This window comes from Cryptotermes secundus, unplaced genomic scaffold (assembly GCF_002891405.2).
Source record: "Cryptotermes secundus unplaced genomic scaffold, Csec_1.0 scaffold1928, whole genome shotgun sequence".
Lineage (NCBI taxonomy): Eukaryota > Metazoa > Arthropoda > Insecta > Blattodea > Kalotermitidae > Cryptotermes > Cryptotermes secundus.
In genome coordinates, this window is record NW_019740681.1 from 846,443 (window position 1) to 867,883 (window position 21,441).

Sequence of the window (21,441 nt, forward strand, 5' to 3'; positions counted from 1 at the left end):
ACCCCACGAGTTCACTACTCACCACCATCAGCCCGTAAGCGAAGTTCTCATGCAGCAGCCATTTTATACTGCACTTCACAAACAGAATGCCTTACCAAAAGCTGTGTAATTTTCAAGAATCCGCTATAAAATATAGGAGTACGCGGTAGCGTAGTTGGTTGAGGCACTGTGCTACACTCCGGAAGGTCGCGGGTTCGATTCCGGATGAATTCATTGGATTTTTCAATTTATCTAATCCTTCCGGCCTCACTATGGCCCTGGGGTCGACTCAGCCTTTAACAGAAATGAGTACCAGGAATCGTCCTAGGGGTAAAGGGCGGCCGGCGCGTAAGGCTGACAACCTCACCGCCATCTGTGAGCCGATTGTCTGGGAAATATGGAAGCCTCGACGTTTCACAACCCTATGGGCCTCCACAGCCCATTACAAGGATATCTTTGCCTGTCTCTAGTGACACTCGAGTTCGTGTGTCCGTCATGTTGGTATAACTGATTGCAGGAAATTAAAAATATATGAGATTTGGGTAGTGTATAGTGGCATAATGTCCAGACCAAATTTAATGAAAATCCGCCCCGTGGTTTTGGAGCCTAAACGCCTAAACGTGCAGTCAGACATGGCCAGTCCTACACGCGATAATGTCGTGCAATGAACGCAAAATAAACAAGGGGAACCCCCTTGGACACAGTTTCCTGAGCGAGAACTGGAACCTCAGATTTTCAAGGTCAAGCCTCACCCGGCGATCAGCTGAGCCTACAAACTCTGACTAACGTCTCTTGTAGAGTTAGTGCATCTGTGCACAGCGAGAAAATGAAACGGTCAGCAGTCAACTCGGACGGGAGCCTGCAAATGAATACCGAAACTTTAGGTGAAACTCCGAGAAGATTATTCTTCGTACTGTGGAGCCACGGGTTCGATTCTGTCAGGTGTGAAGTATTTCAGAGACATTAGATATGAGGCAACCTAAACTACAGGTTTTCTTGACGTCCACATCCTATTCGTGACTTGGAAACCCATCAATATCTGATCTAAGTTACTTTGGTTTTGGGCTTCACGTTCATTTAAGTAACTCCGTAGAGCAATGTTCCTGGAAAGCTAGGAGTTGCATAACTACTGAAGAAGTACTCCAGTTTTTATGGAACCTGAAGGTTCATAATCGTGTTCACAAGACCCCTCCACTGACCCTTAGTCAGATCAATTCAGTCCACAAATTCACACTATAATTAAGATCAATTTTAATATTATCCTCCCATTTATTTCCAGGTCCCGACCGTGGCCCAACATAGGCTCAGGATGTTTGAGAACATGTCTGAACCTGAGAGAGAGAAGCGGCGGAAGGATAGAGAGAAGAGCATACTGAGGAGTTTCTTAATTTGGTGCTCGGCTGAAGAGTGAGCTGGGCAGGACACGTAACATTCAAGGGAGACATAAGAAATATATACAAAATTACAGTTTGAAATCAGAACTTACGGGACGCAAACATAGATAGGAGGATAATATTAAAATGGGTCATAATGAACTAGGGTGGAAGGGTGTGGAACACATTCCTCTCGCCTGGGATGTAGAGATGTGGTGGGGATCTTATGAATATGGTAACAAACCTTCAGGTTCAATATAAAATAGGGAATTTCTTGATCAGCTAAGCGACTCTCAGTTTCCCAAGGGGTCTGATCCACATATCAAGTTGAACATCCAACATTACAACACTCGCAGCTAAGAGGGGAACACACATCACAAGACACGGTTTACACAGAAAGTAAGAAAAACGACCCCCATAGTGGAAGAACCACACGCAAGTTTTAATTAAGACACATAAGATGAATAATCTTAACAAGGTTTAGTGTGTGTAAATTTATTATAGTTGACAAATACGCACTTCTTAAATACTTTTTAAATAATTTTATAAAGGCAAGCAATGAAATGGATTAGCGTAATTAGGGCACCTGATGATGGCACTGTGTTGCCGAAACATGTCTTGAAGTAACAGGTGAAATTGAGTGCACTACAAGACAGCAACTGTATACATATCATGGATGAAAAGCAGTGCAACAGGACGCTAAAATACAACAAGCTGAAGAACATCAATATTTATAATCGATATCACAAGAATTGTGTCATTTTGCCCTGTTATGAGCCAGTTCAATCCATAGACTATTTCCGTAAGAAGCATGTTAACATCCTCCAGTCCAAGTAGCAGTCAGTGGCCTTTTCCCATGACATTTCTAACCACATGTTTTGTGTTTGTGTGTGTTTTTTTCTTGTTTTGCCAACCTTACCGCATATCCTGTGCTACAAAATATGTGAGGTTAACAATGGTAGTGGTTCGCATCGTGGTCTCCTGGGATATGACACAGGCTGCCCTTCTCTTAAGAACACTGCTACTAGTACAACTCTGATTTGGACAGAACCTTTACTTTACTTTTATGTCATAGAGCCTTAAAAAATATGCCTCTGTATGGAAGTCTGAAGCAGTCTTTCTTTATAGAAAGTCAAACAGAACACAACTCCAGCAATGCAATAACTTTATAAAACCCATGAAGTTCTACAGAGAGGTGAATCATGTCATGTGGAAATTCAGACACATGACCTAACTGTTGTTGCGAATCATATTCTCTTTTCAGTACATTAAAGCACAGTTTTGGGCCCCCAGTCCAGCCAAAGCTCACAAATCTGATGGCACACAAACTACTCAATGCATACGTCTTACTGCAAGGTTTTATACTAGAATGGGAAAGAAAAACGGTTTGCTTTTATATCATTCCAATTTTAGTGCATGGTGATGCACTGTTAGTCAGACCTGAGTATTTGCCACTGCCAACCTAACCTTCACATTTTGTTACCAAAATTGTTACAGTACCTATAGAAATTTCTGCAGATGGGGGATAAACAAGAGTTGGGTCACATACATAAACAGTTGTTGAGATTTTATGCTCTCACAGTGATGAATATTAAGTGGGATGTTTGTTCCGTTGGTAGTCTGTTACATCCAAATAGACTGCAATCTTAGTAAACAGGCTGTTCTCTCTAATGCCACCACAGAGATGTAGAACAGATGCACATCAGCAACTTCAGATCACTAGACAATTATTCATTTAATGTGAACAGACAAGCAAAGATTATAAATAGGTAACTGAAAAATTTAATAAAATTATGGAATAAAAAATTATGATATAAGAACAGAACTGGGAATTTTCTCATTCAACAAACGTACAAGGAACTGGGGAGAAATGGATGGAACGACATTCCTTAAAAAAAGAAAAACTACAACTACAAATTTTACAGCAAAAGAGATGTCAGAAGACAAAGGAAGAGATGAAAAGAGTCACAAATGAGGCCCCAGCAGCTGATGGAGTGAAGAAGAGGAAGAATTGAAGGGAAATTAATGGGCACTGGTTCAAATTATGTCAAGTTTGCATTTGTAAGGACGAGTTATCAAAAGAAATAAGGTACAATAATAAACAACTATGATCACTGTCTTCCTGTAACATTTTATTGTGAATAAGATTACCAATCTTAAAGAAGAAAAAATAAACAAATATGAACACAATAAACTCTCATTTCTAGTCTGATTGGCTGAAATGTCAGTGAAGACTGTACTGACACCTATACACATTATACATCTCTATAAGAACAGTCCCATTAAAAATTAATGAAAGAAAACTTCTGTCAAAGTGCAACTTGATAAAACGAATATAAAGGAAAGGAAGCACCAAGCAGCCTACATGCAAACTGATCCTACTGCTCCGGACACAGTGATGCAACTTGTCCACGTCACATAACAAAGCAAAAGCAACCATACCACGAGTATTACAATCCTTTCCTTCTGAACACATAAGAGAAATGTGGCAAGGAAGGAACAGAGGAAGTTACACAATAAGAAAGTTCTTCTCTTGTTTCAGATTGTGGTCTTCTGGGTTGTGAAAACTAAAGTTTCATAGTAACTTGCTGCCTCCATCCACATGTAAAAAGTCAGTGGGTGCAGGATGCAGATCTATCTCCTTTTCCCTTCCCCCTCCCATAGGCAACCTTCCTTGCAACCCATAAACATAAGCTAACCACTTCCTCAGCCCTAAGTTCTATCCTGATGATAGAGGCAACATGTTCCTTTGGAACATCAGTACCCACCTACAGGACTACACGGTGTCACAGCACTGAATGCAACAATCAATAAACTCACTGCCATGAAAACCTGAAAACTTGAATTGTTTTCTTTTTTTTTTTTTAGGTTATGTTGGGCTGTAATTTGGTGTTGGGATATCATTTGGATATGGAAAACAAAACAGAAATGTTTATTTAAAATAAAGATACTGGAATGACAGGATAATAGTAAGATATTTATTAAGGAAATGTGTTTTGTGACTGTTAACTACTTCGTTTAACCTGCTTAGATATGGAGTATAACATAGGGGCTTCCACGTTGGCAGTGTTGAATCTCTGAATTCTGTTCCTGAGAAACTGGTTAAGCAGTCCAGGTTCCATCTGTGAGCAACATCTACTTCTCAGTGCTGCACTAAACTCTCCCAACATTAAAATGCAGCACTGACAAACAGGCATTCACAAGAAGATAAATAACAGAAGCTTGGGAGATGAAAATTCTAAGAAATGTAGCTGGATACACATCAAATTTTCAAATTTTGAATATGAAACTCAGAAAGAATGAAACATACATAATTTTGATACTACCATTTTAAATACTGAAAATACCGTAGTTACGCATGTATAGGCCGCGTGCGTGTATAGGCCGCAGCACAATTTTCAGACAGAAATTATAGAAAAAATAATTTTCTTGGAATATTATTTCAGGAGTATTACACCCTGTATTACTAATTATGAATATAATTTTTTTTTAAATGAAGTGTGATTTCGAATATTTCGAATATAAGCCGCACCCCAGTTTTCCTCTTGAATTTTTGGCAAAAAATGTGCGGCCTATACATGCGTAAATACGGTAACTGTGCATGCCACAGGTAAGAAATGACACCTCATCATCTCCATGGGTTCACTGGACAGCACAGGGATCAACCTATTGTTTGTGATGGAGCAGAGCAGAAGTTACAGATGGTGGCCTAACTATGAAAGTCCATATGGCTGGGATTTCATTTTATATTGTTTGATCCCACGGTATGTCTTTGGAACTCATGTTCATGTGTGCAGGGCTGGAAACACAACCATCTGCACTCCACTGTTTTTGTACCATGACTTATCAGGGAGAAGGAAGTATACTGCATTGGCTGTGTAGAGGGAATGGATACAGAGAAGGCAAATGGAATTAAAAAAAAAAAAAAATTTAAAGGAAAGACAACTATGCATGGTACAGAAGAGAGTCAATCTTCACAGTAACAGAGTCTGCTTCTCATTCAGAAAAGGTTTCAACTTGAGCAGGATTGTGTGCATACAACACTGACCAAATTAGAACCAAGGGTGTTACCTTGAGACCAAGATAAGGTTCCACATTATTTCATGCAAGAAAACTATTGCATCTCAAATAGCTAATGCTGAAACACAGCTCAAATAATGACACATGTTTCTGATTCAGACTTACTGTAAAGGTTGAATTCATACACACACAGAGAATGCAACAGCCCACAGCTCAGTCTCGCTGTTAATGGGTTTACTGCAATTTAGTTTACAAACAACTGACATGGACTGAACTGAAGTTTTTGATGTTTCAGTTCTCCCTTTGCTGTTGCTGAAATGATTACAAGAGAACCGAAGGGAGCATGCAACTACACTGTGTCTAAGGAACTGAAGATGCCGCAAACAAAATGGAGACACTTAATTTCTGGAGGGTACAGGCAAGGAAGGTTATAAGGATATAATTTGAGTTTAACTCTCTTCATGCCATGAGCTCAACACACCTGTATTAGAAGTGTCAGAGCTGAACAGACTGCCTTCATGTCAACCACTCAATACATCATCTCTCTCAACAGATGGCATAACCATATTTACAGGAAAGAATCAGGCTTTCAAGCTATGTGCATGTGTGGTTGTTTGTAGGTCATCTGCATCTTCTGCACAACTTTGTTCAGTCCCAAGCCATCTTTATGCTTCTAGTGGGCAGTTCTGTGACAGAACTTGGCAGTCAAGAAGTTAAGGGATGTCAGATATTAAGTAAGATGTGGAAAGCAGGCTGCAGGAGCTGCAGGGACTGCAGGAACAACGTAGTGAATGAAAATGGAAAGGAGGATGTATGTTTGACTAGAAGGCTCAAATATTCATACCAAGTCCTTCTAGAAAACTATTCCTGATTTGGGCAAGCAGTGACAAGTATATAGAAGCTTTCCCCTGCTTTTGCAGCTCTACAGGCCACCTGAGCAACCCTTCCTGGCCCCATGGCACATCTCACTTACTACCCTTACCAACTAACAAAGTCAGGTTTTCACGACAGTCAGTGTTCACATTTTGGTCTGCTGATTTGTGACACAGTGCAGTCTTTTGACAAATACTGGTGTTTCAGAGGAAAACGCTGCTTCCACCTTGTTCCATCCTCAGGGTTGAAAGCAATGGATGTGGGCAGGGGACAACTTTCCTTGCACGATGCCTGTATAAGCCGACTTCTTTATACTTGCCCCACTCACTTCAACCCTGAAGATGGAGGCGGTAACATCAGCATCCAGCTACAATGTTATGATATCAAAAGACCATAATCTGAATATGTATTTCTCTTACAATCATGTCACAACAGAATCACCAAACGTGATGTGGTACTGCTTGTTGGGAAAACAGGAAAATATAAAACTACATTTAATACAAAGTAGTCTGAGGACCACAGAATGGGAAATTATGGTCTAAATGACTTGCGGGCAGTGATTGCAATGAGCAAATTCATGGCAACTGTGTAGAATGACATATCTGATAACTTCAGTATATGGATTAAACTTTTCATATATATTATATCCTGTATCATTAACAAAGCAAAAATCATGCTGAAACTGCTTGGATATTCAGTTATGCTGATCACAGAATCTTTAAGTTATTCTTGGATGTAACAAGGAAGAATCTACATCATAAGCAGATGTATCAAGCCTCTGCTTCTTGATGTCCCATCACTCACAAATGAAAACTTTTAATCTCCTACCATGAAGATTGTGGCAGTATACTTAGTATTCCAAGTCTGTCAGATTGTGTACCATCACAATGAAGGAGACAGTGATATTCGTGGTCACTGCAATTAAAACATCAAATTCACACATTTGTAATGGCTCACAAAGCACAAATGGTGCAAATTATGTATGTGCATTTGGACATTTGTACTACAACATTACACTGAATCCAATTAGCACAATATGGCCCAGAACAAAGCAGCCACAATTTTAACTCAGAAATGTTCTATAATTTTACTGAACTGTGAAACAGGATATGCTCAGGGGAGGAGGCATTAGGTTAAATGCATGTTCAAGTCCTCCATAATGTTCTCAAAGATTCTTCATGTTATATAAATGGCATGTCTTCTGCAGATGATGTAGTTTTCCTGTCATGACATGAAAGCACCTGGTAGCAGACCTGCAGAGTCTGAAGAAAGCAGAAACTTGATCCTGTGCAAATGAAATGCAGCATATCCAGGGTTCAGCTGAGGGTGTGGTCCCCCGTTGCAAACATTCTCCTCACAAATATGCTTCTTGTTCCAGAGCAGACAGCTTTTCAGATCGATGTATCTCACTTTTTTAAGCTGCTAAACTCATGCATTGCATATAAGAAAGTGAGCAGCTTTCCTGAACATGCAACTTGTGCTTTTATAAACACGTCATCTTTCATGTCACCTAGTACTAGGCCATACTGTATGCAGCCCTTTCAAGCCTATCTCACAGAAAGTGCTCAGAGTCTCCACTGTAAAGACAACTTGCTAATGCATTTATTGTGAGAACTGTACAAAACATATAAATATGCTATGTGCGAGAAAAGCAGCCTTTTATGTTAAAGCAAGTCGCTTCAGGATGTTACTGGTCCTCTCAGAAATAATATATAACATGAACAAACTGTAAAAAGCAAAAAAATATCAAGTCTTATATGAGATTACAATTTTTTTCAGAAACATTTTACAAATGAGTGAACATTTCAGGGCTGCTAACTTCTGAGATGTGACACCATATAGTCTGGTAGATCATTATCAGTTTAATGTTTCACAGCATTTGCTGTCTCCCATCTTCAGGACAGAAGTGGAAGCTGAGAATGGAAAAGAGTACAATGGATTTAGAGACAGGCAGGATGGGAATGTTGAACCTATACAGATAAGTAGACTAGTGGAAAGAGTGTTTGGCCCTTAAAAAGGCCCTTTTTCAAGCGCAGAACAACAGGAAGGGGAAGGGAGTAAGGGGAAGGAGAGCAGAGAAACAGTATCTTTTGAAGGGCCACATCCCAAGGGCAGAGCAAGCGGGAGAAAGTGATATGGTGGGGGGGAGGTGAAGAAGCGCAAGAGAGAGAGGAAGAATTAAGGCAATGATCCACCAGTCTATGCAGGAATCTTCATAGTCAATCCTCTGAGGACCTCAGACATGGCAGAGCGAATATTTCAATCTGAGCGCATAGCAAAGCACATGTTTAAGTAATCTGTGGGGGAAACTGCATTTAACAAACAAATTTTAGCAAGAGTTCACAGTAGAAAGTTTCATCTACAGCAGCGATTCTCAACCAGTAGGACATGTCCAACTGCTAGAAATTAATGGTTTTGGGACAATGTCCATAAATTCAGTCATACAGTACTTCCCTGCGCAGTAAGCAGTGCACTTGTGTTTGCACACAGTGACACAAATTTAACAAGGAGTTCTGGGAAGAACTAATCACCTATTTTCCTTTGATATGACATGGAGTGCATATAAAACAAAAAATTTAGGGGGAACACACAGCCTAAGACAGGACTGTGATGTCATAAGCCATCTTCCATTTTTTCAAAATAAGAAATGTATAAATCGTTACACTATGTACGTATTTAAGAAGTGTCATTAATGATTAATATGATACTAAAATGTATACAAATCTAAAAATAGATTTACTGGAACAGAGAGAATCTTAGTTTTTACTGTGGGTGGGACTGCATGACTGGAAGGGTGCAAGGCACAAAGTGTTGAAAATCACTGCTCTAGAAGAGCAAACACATTCTGCTGTTGTGGGTCGTGATGCTGCCAAGTCTTCACAGTAGGAGACAGTCATGTTTCTGCAAAATGTTGGCACCATCTACCAAACTACACAGTGCCATGATCAGAAGGCTACAATATGCATCTTCAGCAGCACAAAAAGCTTAAACTGCATACGCACACACATACACAACTGGACAGGCTGATGATGGTTACTGACATGTAATACATTCTCACTGTGATTTTGTGTCTGCAACACACACTAGAGAGGGGAACACAGACTTGCACAGCCTGATGTGACTATTGTGCGAACATAGCCCTGTTGTCCTTGAGTCTGACTCTCTATCACACCTTATACACTACACTTCTTCTAATAAAGTGAAAACTGATTCAACTGACTTGTCTAAATGGCAGTTTCACTGCGTCTTCTCACCAACAAATATTGTTCACTTCTGATGACAAGCAGGAGACAAAATCCACACTTCATGCCCCTTCAGCCGTTGTTCTGAGTGATCTCACAGATGCAGCAGTGTGGGAACCAGAATATATCTGTGTACAGTCGATCTCCGCCACCCTCCAGTGCTACCAGTCTCTTCTGCACATACTGCTGCTGACAGCGAGAGGAGTAGCTGCCAGGTATTGAACACAGACCACTACACTGACTGGTACTGCAACACAAGATATGCCTGCACTCACCAGTTCTTATCTGAGCTGAGGACAAGCCTCGTGTGGCACATTTTAATCTTACAAAACCTAACGGGAGTACTGCTACTTTGCCAGACAGAAGACGTGAATGTTCTTGAAGCCTGAACTACATCAAAGTAATACACAAAAATTAAATTTGTTCCTCTCAGGAAACACTGCATATCCATTACAAGGACCAATCAGTTAACGCTCTTTAGGTTAATAATCACTGTTTATTGTGAGAATCATATAAAACTCACAAATACACAGTGTAGGCAGAATGCAGATTTTCTTGAAGTTAAAACAGGTGGTATGTACAGTTACTACTGTGATTTAAAGTGTAAATTACTTGTGGTCATAATATAGAAGTACATCCATGCCTTATGTGGAATTTGAGCGGAAACACAAAGTACCAGACTTGAATAGCAATGCTTGTCATCAGTGGTGATGCAATATTTGTTACATTACTTTCCAAAGAAATATGTATCAGGAAGAATATATATGCATGAGAAAAGACGAAAATGCATTGTACAGATTCATGTGAGACCAATATTTACCAGCTTGAAGTGAACAAAACAGATTTGAAATATCAGATGCATACCCATTTCTTCTTGTGGGGTTTCCATTCAAGAGCCAGTGAACAGCCCACAAGAAATGTGATTCAAGACACAGTTTTTGTGTTTACCAAATCACAGATGGAAATGAAAGTAGCTTAAGAGATGTTGTTTGCAAGACTTCTGTCTTGCTCTCTCCAAAAGCTGTTGCTTTATGTGATATATAAACAATTTCACTGCATATTAGATTGTTTGTTCTCTATGAAATGCAAATATATCAAGTGTTTCCTGACCACTCAATCACCAAAGCAATTATACTTATTTAAATATAAAATAGGATAGTTAAGTAGTGCTGTAATTACAGCTGAGGGCTTGGAAAACGCTGTCCTACTCGTAATTTCTAGACAATACCAGAATAGAAAGCAGAGCAGATAATAAAACACATCAGACTGAAATGAGTGAGCTGAAACACATTTCACAAAAGTGTAAAAATAAAAAATGACTCTAACAGATGCAGTGAAGGCAGGATTATTTAAATATGCTTTTAATGAAATAAAACCCTGACTATTTGGGATTTTTAATCCTTGCTGGAAACAAGAATAATGCCACACAATGAAAATGATTCCAATAATCCCCATTTGTAAATGGAGATAGAAATTATAGAGGTAACAAGCTTGTAAATTATACATCAAAATAATTATTAGAAAAACATGAAATATTTAAGAACATATCCTGGTAGACTCACATACAGATTTTATTCTGAAATAAATTATAGAAAACAAGAAGATTTTCCAAAAGATACATGTTCTGTTTGTAGGTTATGTACAAGATCCATCAAAATTAGACAAAAATTATTATGGGAAATACTGATGACAGGAGACTCAAATTACTTTTAATTGGAGTATAGATATAAAGATATAAACACATACGATGAAAAGTAATGTAAATCTTGAAAAGATGTATTGCACTGATTCCTGATTAATACACAAATATACTTCTTGACTTATATACTGATGACACTTTTATATGTTAGAAATGCAGAATGACCACGTGATGATTGCCAGTACTCAAGGAATATTCCAGAGAGCTGCCTCTTCTTTTAATAAACTATTAATTTGTCATATATTCTAAAGTTCCTAAATGGAAAGTGAGTTCGGTCTTAGAGTTTCAAGACAAATATTTTCTAGGAGGTATATGTCATAATTGAGGTTAAGTGAGTGAAGAAATACTTCCATTTTCTTGGCTGCCATATCTCGTGTTCTAACAACTAAGGCATCAAGAACATAATTACAAGACTCAATCATATCTGTGGGGCCATACATAGAACACTTAAAACATAAAACTGAGAAGGAAAAGAACTTTTATAAAAGAGCTGCCCTCTCAGTATGTCTGCATGGATGTGAAACTTGTTACCAAGAGAAGTAGATCACAGACAGTAGACACATAATCTTTCACAGTTGTGTGTGGATTCAGAATGCCTGACAAGGAATAGAAACATTAACACTTTACTGAAAGTTCAAAATTTAAACAAAATGGTAGCAAAAGAAATAGTAACCACATACAAGGAGCATGAGGAGTGATTTTCAACCTTATGCCATCTTCCAGCCTGCTGACATCTTGTCCAGAAACTGCAGCCCCACCACAGCAAGAACAGAGCTTCTCTTTTTCTCAGAATGGTACATTTACGGTTATGTACATTTTAGTCTTGTATAAATTATTAATGGAAATTCTTAGGAACTTACGGAGTGTAACAGTTCTTCATAATGTAGCTGTATAAAAACAGTACAGATCTGTTACAGTAACTATGATTACAATGCAGTGTTAATGGCAAGCCTGTGCTCACAGTGAATGAAAGTCAATGTGTAACTGAATTCTGTGCGACTGAATTATTTATTAATTTTTGGAGCCTCTTGTCCATCCCAGCTGATTGTCAAGTCTCACATATTGAGAAATACTGACACAGAGGACAAAAGTATTATAAAATTAGTAACAAAATTCAAATCCAATGGGAAAGGGTAACTGGGATGATGATGAAGAAAAGATGGACAGAAGAGTCTGGTGATGTAATAGTTTCCTCAGCCTACTTAACACAGAAGAGTAAGCTGAGTTACAGAGTTGACAATATCAAATGTTTGTAGTTCATATTATGGCTCCTGCAGTAAACCCAAATGTTACTGGGTAATGACCATGAAACAAACGATGAAACAACATCTGCTGCCAGGCACAGATTCTCAATAAGCAAATATATGCAGCCATTAGTGAGTAATGCCTTTGCAAACAAACAGGTTCCTAAGCAATGAGTTCACGCGCAACAATAGAGGAACTGTTGGTGGTCCACGCCAAGATATTATAACAGGGACAAGTTTAAAGTTAGTCAGTTGTAATGGAGTCTGTGAAGAGAAGGCTTACTTGGTGCAACTGAGAGCCAGTGGGCAATGAATTGAGCGCAGAAACTGAAGAATCTTTACTGTTAGAAGCTGTTACCAGGGAATGGCTTGTGAAGGCACTGCAGGATGGAAAAGGCTTAGCGGGTGTTATAGGGATTTATAAAATGTGTAGATCAGCGATAGCATTGTAAGTGCTTGTAGTTCTGAGTTGTGTGTATAAGTGGTTAATAAATCCAATGTCAAATCCAAACCCTATGTATACGTGACAATATATACCAAGAGATCCAGTCAGAACTGTGAGAGGTGAGGGTCTCACAGCAGTGACTGTGAATATTAGTGGGGGGTGAAGTCCAACTGGGTCCATTAGGCATGGCGGCCTCTGATTGGTCCATTTTAGCCTGCCCTGGGTGATTATGATGATGGAGAATTTGGTGGAATGAAGATTGGCAGGGGAAACCGAAGTACTCAGAGAAAACCTGCCCCAGTGCCACTTTGTCCACCACAGATCACACTTGACCAGACCCGGGATCGCAACTAACCGCTTGAGCTATGGCACAGCCCCGACTGAATGTTACTGGCTTCTGGGTGTGATGCCATGTAGTCTGGCAGAGACATGACAGTCCTTCAGCTGCTGTACTCACGTGCAAGTCTCAGTGCCAACCAACTGCGTGTATCTGTCATCCACTTCATTCAGGTTGACCACAAACATCCAGTTCCCTCTGTTGTTCATTGCAGCTTTGGGCATGATGAACTCAGTTCTGGTAGGGCACAGCTGGTTGTTTGCGGCTTGCCTCCGTTTTCTGGAGTGAGACTGGGGCTGATAGTTGCTGCCTATGGAACCTTCGGCATTTGAACGTGAATACCTGTTTGCACCAGATGGCATGCCTATAAGATGCTACACAATGTCATGGAATATTCTCTTCTGAATGACTGACGTGCTACTGAAAATATGAGTGTACAGAATGTCCCAAATGTTCAGTTTCTAAATTCACCTAACAAACATAAATTTCAGCAAAATTAACCAACTCCACAGAGCAGAGGAGCTTGACAAGCTAACAGTCACTCAGCTACTCAAGAAATTCTCCGCCTTCTGCAGAGCCCATAAGTTCATTGCCACTGGTCCTAACACTGAGCAAGACCATCTAGCTCACTCTCTTACACTCTATTTCTTTAAGATTTATTTTAACGTTGTCCTTCACCTGCTTTCACTTTCTTAGACATTTAAGTCATGGTGGTAGTTAAAATTTTATGCTTTATGTTTTATGTTAGTTGTTGAATGGCTTCTTTGTTATGTTGGCAATTACATGCATCTGAGTGTCACTATTTCACTGGTGCATACTACCATGATGATGTCATGATATCATGAACATCTTCAACTACACTAGACATCTGCTATGTCATCACAGCTAATTACCTCCCCCTCACATGCTTGCCTTACAGAACCAAATGACAATGTCACTTTCCATGTCATGACAGCAGCACTGTTTTATCTTCACTTACTCTCTGTTTACTGTCTAACAGTGCTGCCAGTAGTTCTCACAGTAATATCGAACAGTGGGGTGATCAGTGAAGAAGAAGGCGTAAGCTAATGCGAGGTACAACCCCCAGAATCTTCTTGAAGGGACAAGAAATCAATTCAATTAATATATTTTATTGATTATTTACTTATTTTAAAATACCAATTTTGGGGCATTCAGCATTTTCAGGGTTGAATTCATGTGTAGCTTTAATGTTATACACACATCTTCCTCTATTCCAGTTTAACTATATTGTGACATGACACCTGAAAGCCAGAACAGTGGAACCAGAGTCAGACGTCCGTCGATAGGGAACAGCTAAGTTTCTGTGACAACAGATCACACAAAGGTGTCATTCCCATGTAACAGGTTGTAAACATTTAAAAACAAAACAATTGCTTGTGAGTGAATACATGGATTTCCATGGCAATGGCTATGCAGAGTACAACAGACAAACTGTTGTAGTGGGTGTTCTCTATATGGTTCTCCCGAAGTTATGAAAGGAGGGGGATTTGCCAGAGAGATCAAGAATATAAGAGACTACACACTCGTCAAGTTTCATCATGTTAGCAAGCAGGTAGAGCAGTTATGTGAGACCCTTAGTTGCAGCTGAGAAGAAATCCGCTGAGGAGAATTCAGAGGGCAGCTGCATAGTTGAAGTTTTGACATTATTTCAAGTGTGTAATTGTAAAAGAACGCCAATAAATACATTCATCCGATCTAGAGTTCATTATTTTCATCGTGCGTACTGCCCTACATGTGACAATATTTATAGCAGATGTTGGTGCAAATTTCAAATACAATTTAATGAAAACTATTACTTTGTCAAAATATATATGAATAATTGTACTCTATTGGACTTTGAGCTCTAACTGTGGTGACTATGAAGAGTTTGTCTTCTGGATTACAATGCCATGCAGTTTGGACAGAGCCCAGCATTTTAGAGCAACATATTGTGACGCATATAACCATTTCTAGGCAGTGGCTAAGTAAACACAGTCCTGAAGCTGTACTCTCAACAATAGGACATACGTTGCTGGGTAATGAACCAAGAAACAAGCATTCTTAAAGAAAGGCGTTTTCTATGTGGTCATCACTGAGACTGTTTGCTAGGTAAATGCGTGGTAACATGCCTCTACAACAATAGGCAAAGCTGTGTTTTCTGTCCTGTGTGGTCTGTGCTGCGACTATATCAGGGAGGAAATCTGAAGGCTAGGCAGAGTCAAGAGAATGGGTATACAATGGCGTACAATGGCAAGCACGAGAATGGGATTTGTTGGTAGGATATAGCCATGAGAAGTCAGTAGTTGAAGCAGAATTGCAAGTCAGTCTGTGAAGACTTAGTGTGCGGTTAGATGATTCAGAAGAATTAGTCACAGTGAGACTGTTTTAATTCCGTTATCAGGATACGACTAGTGAAGACTGAGAATCCTTGTAATGGTGAACAATAAATTGTGTAAATCAGTGATAGCACGGTATTGCTTGTAAGCACAAGTTGATTGTGTAAGGTGTTAATAAATCCTATCCAGACTAAGTATATCGTCACTAATACATGTGACACTATCACCTCCATCTTCAGGGCCGAAGAGTAGGCCTAGCAAGAAACTAGCTGAGTCAAACTGGGCTTGGCTTACTCCTTGACACAGAAGATGAAGGCGAAACACCGGGCTCTCTCTACACCACATGGCACTACAACCCACAACACCCTGCTCAATGTAGTCACTCTGTTTCTATAGAGTATTAATATTAATATTAATATTAATATCATTATATCCAAAGTGATGAACTGACACTGGGGAAAGACAACCTCATAAAACCTTGACATTTATAAACATAAATATAAAATTATTTTTAAAAAAGTCATCAAAACAAAATCTCATTTTTCATCTACATATATTTCATTCACCCCATATGGAATACATCCCCCTGAGCTCTGTGATTAGTAGCAGGTGACAGACAGGGAGCCTCGTGCCTAGTGATAAAACCGGGCCAACCTGTCACTGGGGGATATAAATACAGAGACCTGGTCCTCCAGGTTGGGGGTTCAGGGTTGGGTGCAAGGCCAATAAACCTTGTTCTGTAAAAGAATTATTGCTGTGAAATCTGAAGAAGTGGAAACCAGTTGGTCTAACTTAATAGACAAATATGGCTGAATTTCCTAAGGAAGGCTATAGCTCAAAAAGGGCTGTTCTGCCAATGATGATGATATATCTTATTCTTATCTGGCATCTGCAATTAAATGCTTAATTATACTGCTGCCATGCATCTGTGGAATGTTTGGCAGAACTTTGGCTCAACCAGTTACGTGAATCTGTCTGCATTAGGGGAGAAGTCAGAGTCAGGAAATGGCCCCATTGCTGCCGTAACATGTCCTGTCTGTTTGTGACCTGCCACCACACTTCTAGTTGCTTGCCTCTCCCACCAGTCATCCGGGTTGTATGGCGTTGTTGGCTGTAGCAGTGTCGTGTACAGGTAGGGTCCTGGTGTCAGGAACTGTGGCGGCAACTTGTAGCGTCTGTCTGGGTAGCCTCCATTGCTAATATTGCCCACAAGATCCACTCCTGGATAGTACGAGATGCCCGGAATCTTTGGGGGCCCATATGCATAGCCAGGATGGACTGGTGGCCCATATGTCACAGGTGCCCTGGGAACATATTGAGGTCTGAGTTTTTCGTATCATATTTCAGTCTCATGTGTAATGGCAAGACCACATGTTTCAAATGGACTTACTGGCTCCATCTTCATGGCAAAATAATCCAGAAGACTGTGCATTTTAAGTCATACTGAGACACTAAATTAAAACACTTCTACACCTGAAACTCTGTAATTTCACAGTGTCAGGAAAGTTGTAAGTTATGGTGAGTATTTTCCAACAGAATATTTATTAATAAGGCAGACAGACACTTTACAACCAGTCAGAATTCCCTTGTGTGTTTTCAACAACCCAGTGCAGGTCTTGCAGGGCACAATGCCTATTATTTAAAAAAAAAAAAATCTATATGAATATAGTGTACATAACAAAAAATATTAACCTCATTAGTGGATACATCCTTTGTGTGAAACATTTTGTGACCTAACACAGGAGTTCTTGAACTCTGTGATACTAAAACCTCCTAAACTGAAAAATGAATTTACTGGAACCCCCATCTCTGTTGGTCAGTGAAAACTGCACCTCTGTACACTGTTGCAGGTTCCTCCCAGGCTGCAGAAAAATAACTTCACAGCATATGGGCTGTAAAATATTCATACACAGTACTGAAATTTCAGGAAATGTTCTACTGGCTGCAGCTACATTTTCTGAAAGGACCTATATTAAAACCCACTGATTTGCTAACTTGACAAAACTGTGCGTGGATACAACCCCCCTTGAGCCAGTTTGCAACCCCCTGCTTGTGAAACCATGACCTAACCTACATACAAATGCCTTGAGCAAGCAAGCCATGTGTCAGCACTATCAGATGCTCAACGTATATTGTTCTCCCAGCTTTCCTCTGTGGGTTCCTTGCCTCTCTGATTTGGGTGACAATGTTAGTGGGGTTAGTGGAGTTAGCTAGAGTTTCCTTAGATGACATAAGTGGAACATAACAAGCCATACACCTGGCAATGTAAGTAATTTCACATTATATATTTTGGGTTTTTAGTTTAATTTTATCCATTGCAACAAGAATAGTTTTCACACTCTAACAATCAGCCAATAATCTGGTCATGTTGAATGAAGTAATGTGCAGGACTAGGTTATAATGGTTGCAAGAATGACATACTGACAGAAGATACACAGAAGATTCATTGAGTGATGGTTTCCTTAGAACGTGATATGACAGATGAGGAAACTGTGCGAACATTGCAGAAAAAAATATAGAGTCCACAGAAACAGATAAATCTGGAAGTTATTACCACAATGATCATGGAAGTAATTACAAGTGTCCATTCTTTGCCCATGCGTTCCTTGAAATAAACTATACTGATATAATGAAATTACTTATGTAGCAAGACAATTTGAAATACTTTCCTGTGGACATATTTTCTGTTTCATAAAGTTGAATCACACTTTTGTACATTTGTAAATGAGCACTGTACACCATCCAACATGCTTCCTTTCCTTTCTACAGAAGTATTCAACAATATATGTTTCAGTAACTGAATGACCAAGAAACATGTTTCTAGTTGGACTGTATAAAATGAATATTAAAAGAATTAAACCTCAAAACAAACATTTGACAGCAAGTACACAGAAACACTTACTGAATGTGCATGTCAACATATATACATGTACCAGCCAAGTCCAGGAAACCAAACCTGTTTATCACAAATGCATAACTCAGAGTGCATATCTCAGAATGCATCAAGTTTCACAATAACAATTATTTCAAGTTGAATATTTATTATCATTTGGGGTGGAGTTTAAATACTTCTTGTCTGATTTCAACAGAGAACAGTGACATGCAAGCTGATCTGGATTAAATATCTTTGTTAGTTACCTGTAATTGAAGTCGTCACGTGACTCATCGCTGAGAAGTGTTCTGTAGTCATAGCCCCATCTCTCAATCAGATAGCGTATCAGCTGCCTGCAATACAGGAGTAAGGATCTCTTTTCATTGGGGTTTCTTTATCTAATGACTGACATGTTTCTTTTGTCAGTATATTTAAAATAGTGTGAACCACAGAAATTTGAAGTTTTCACTAAATATTATTAAGCTGTGTCTCAAACATCTCTGAGGGTGTGCCAACTGCAGAGAGTGATGTAGGAAGTTACTAGATTCTTCTGCTTTCAACATACAGTGGAAACCAAAACTGCACTGGAGGTATCGTTGAATGCACAGCACATTTCTTGCACAGGGTTGCCTTCTCATAGTACGATACATTCCCAGACAACTCAGATACCAGAGGATAGGATGGATGTTGCATGAAGCATGAATAGAATATTTAAGAGATGTGTACAAAGTTTTGTTTTTAAACCTGAAGAGAGTGGCCCACTTGGAAAATGCAGAGAGGAGGAAACCTATAGCTAACAGAATATGTGGGGACTAGGGGGAGCACAGTAGCATAGTTAGTTGAGGCACTATGCTACAAACCAGAAGTGGGTTAGAGACCCAACGAGATCACCAGATTTTTCAATTGACCTAATCCTTCCAGTCACACTATGGGCCTGGGGTGACTCAGCCTCTAACAGAAATGAATACCAGGAATCTTACTGGGTGGTAAACGGCTGCCAGAGCGTGAGGCTGACAACCTCACTGCTATCAGTGGGCCAACTCTCTAGAAAATGTGAGAACCTCGACATCTCACAACCCTATGTGCCTCCACGGCCTTTTACAGGGATAGCTTTACCTGTTTTATGTGGGGATCAGACTGCATTAATCTGGCTCAGGAAAGGGTCCAATGGTGGGGTGTTGTAAACTTAGTAATGAACATTCGGTTTGTATAAGAGTCTCCATGCTTCCTGGAGTAGTCACTGTGAACTGCTGACGTTATGATGCAGTACTGCTAAATGGACAATGGCAGTATGCTTAAGTGATGTAATTCTTGAAGGCCATGGTTGGAGTGGGTGGGGCCTCCATCAAGGTATGTTCAAACATTCACCTGGTGGACTGCAACAACTTCAGACAGAAAAGTTGTCTCCAGGTCTAGATTCAAACCCTCGTCCTCCAGAACACAGCATGGATACACTGACAGGTGACAGGGAAATTGTAATAGGTCTCTTGGCGCATCAGATGCCCGTGTCACGTTCCGACCATTTTTACGCGCAGAGAAAGACTTCCAGTGTTCATCAAATAGGAGGTCTGTGACCCTCATACCGTTTCGGATGTAAAGGTAGAGAGACACAGCAACAGTTCACTCTGTCAACGGAAACCCAACCGTCGACTTCACTGCGTTTCTCTGCCAGAGTTTTCATATTAACTACCTGAGCCAATATTGTGTCAAACGGTGCTTTGATGAATGAATCATCAGTTGTACAGGATGTGGAATAAGCTTAAGTAATTGGTGAAGGGTCTGAGGCAGCCATGATAGCCAGTCCCCCAGAGGAGGTTTCAACACGGGACTTCCCGAATATGGTGCATGATTGCTAAGCATTGCACTGCCACCTTCCATTCCTGACAATCACTGGTCCTATTGGCACAGTGCAGATCTGTGTGCCGTTGTTTCGGGGCGACCACACAGGCACGCACGCACGCGCATACGCGCGAATGTACGCAGACTTTACCGCACCCGTCAGATCGACACTGGGTTCCACACAACCTCTGATCCAATAGGTGGCGCGGATAAAGCGGCCGGAGTGTTATAGTTAGCCCCATCTAGTGCCCAAGTTAAAACTGTGTGGAGCCATACCTTAATCCTATAAAGCACAGTGGTACCACTGTACCACTTGCTCTGACATTCTGCATTCTGCCCACTCAGTGTATTTATGTGTTCCGTATGGTTCTCACAGTAAACAGCGACTGTTTCCCTAAACAGCATTAACCGATTGGTCTCTGTAGCGGAGACGTAATGTGTTTACTGTGAGGTACGGACAGAATTCTTATGTCTTATTTAGATGAACTCCAGGCAGGTTGGATCCTGAAGGTCCTGCGACCGGCCAAGTCGATCAAGTTTTCCGTGGTTTTCCTCGGCCCTAGAGCAAATTCTGAGTTGGTGCGCAAATTCTGCATTGCACTGCATGCTTCACATGCAGTCCTCCCTACGGCAACCTCAAAATTTCGCCATACTGTAGCCCTTCAAAATAATTTCCATGATATGCATATCCTGTACCAGAAGGACGAGCTGGAACTGCCTGGGAACCTTCAAAACTAGAGATATAGTTTATTGCCCCAAACGCAGTGACTCTCACTACCTCCCCACTTTCTTTCTCTTCTCTTTTCTTCTCTTGCGGGCGCCAAAGGGTTAATAAAACCCAGGGACAACTGTAACTACACATTTTTTGCTTTTAAATCGGTGAATGGACGGACAGCCAGACAAAGACATATCAGGTTGCCGAACAGTCATCACAGGTGAAGCAACTGGTTTTGCATGACGCATGACGGCCATGGTGCAAGGTAGCAAGGTACTCCGTCACGGACAAATGACGTCAGAACAAAGGTGATTGTCACTTCTTATAAAGACCGCCAACGCCCCCATTTCAAATCGTCCGTCCATTGTTAAAGCTGTTTCTGTTTACATAGAAAAAGTCTGCCACAATATTGCCTGCTTCACACTTGTTATTACTGCGCGCTATAATTTGGTTGTTCAGTTCCTATA

General features: G+C 40.2%; 1 protein-coding gene across 5 annotated transcripts in view; it reads right to left on the reverse strand.

The window, feature by feature from the left end:
- Positions 1 to 4,883: 4,883 nt before the first annotated feature.
- The window catches only part of LOC111872602 (protein spaetzle 5), a 64,085-nt gene continuing 47,527 nt past the window's right edge, over positions 4,884 to 21,441 (reverse strand). For 4 of the 5 annotated variants that reach the window (XM_033754762.1, XM_023866671.2, XM_033754763.1 and 1 more), the window contains exons 3-6: positions 18,687 to 18,773; positions 16,622 to 16,852; positions 13,333 to 13,554; positions 7,073 to 9,734 (exon numbers count right to left, since the gene is read on the reverse strand). In XM_033754762.1, coding sequence (XP_033610653.1) covers positions 9,560 to 9,734; positions 13,333 to 13,554; positions 16,622 to 16,852; positions 18,687 to 18,773 — 715 coding nt within the window. In that variant the 3' untranslated portion in view covers positions 7,073 to 9,559. Of the gene's footprint in view, positions 9,735 to 13,332; positions 13,555 to 16,621; positions 16,853 to 18,686; positions 18,774 to 21,441 lie in introns of all 5 variants that reach the window. The other variant, XM_033754764.1, reaches the window with a different exon arrangement.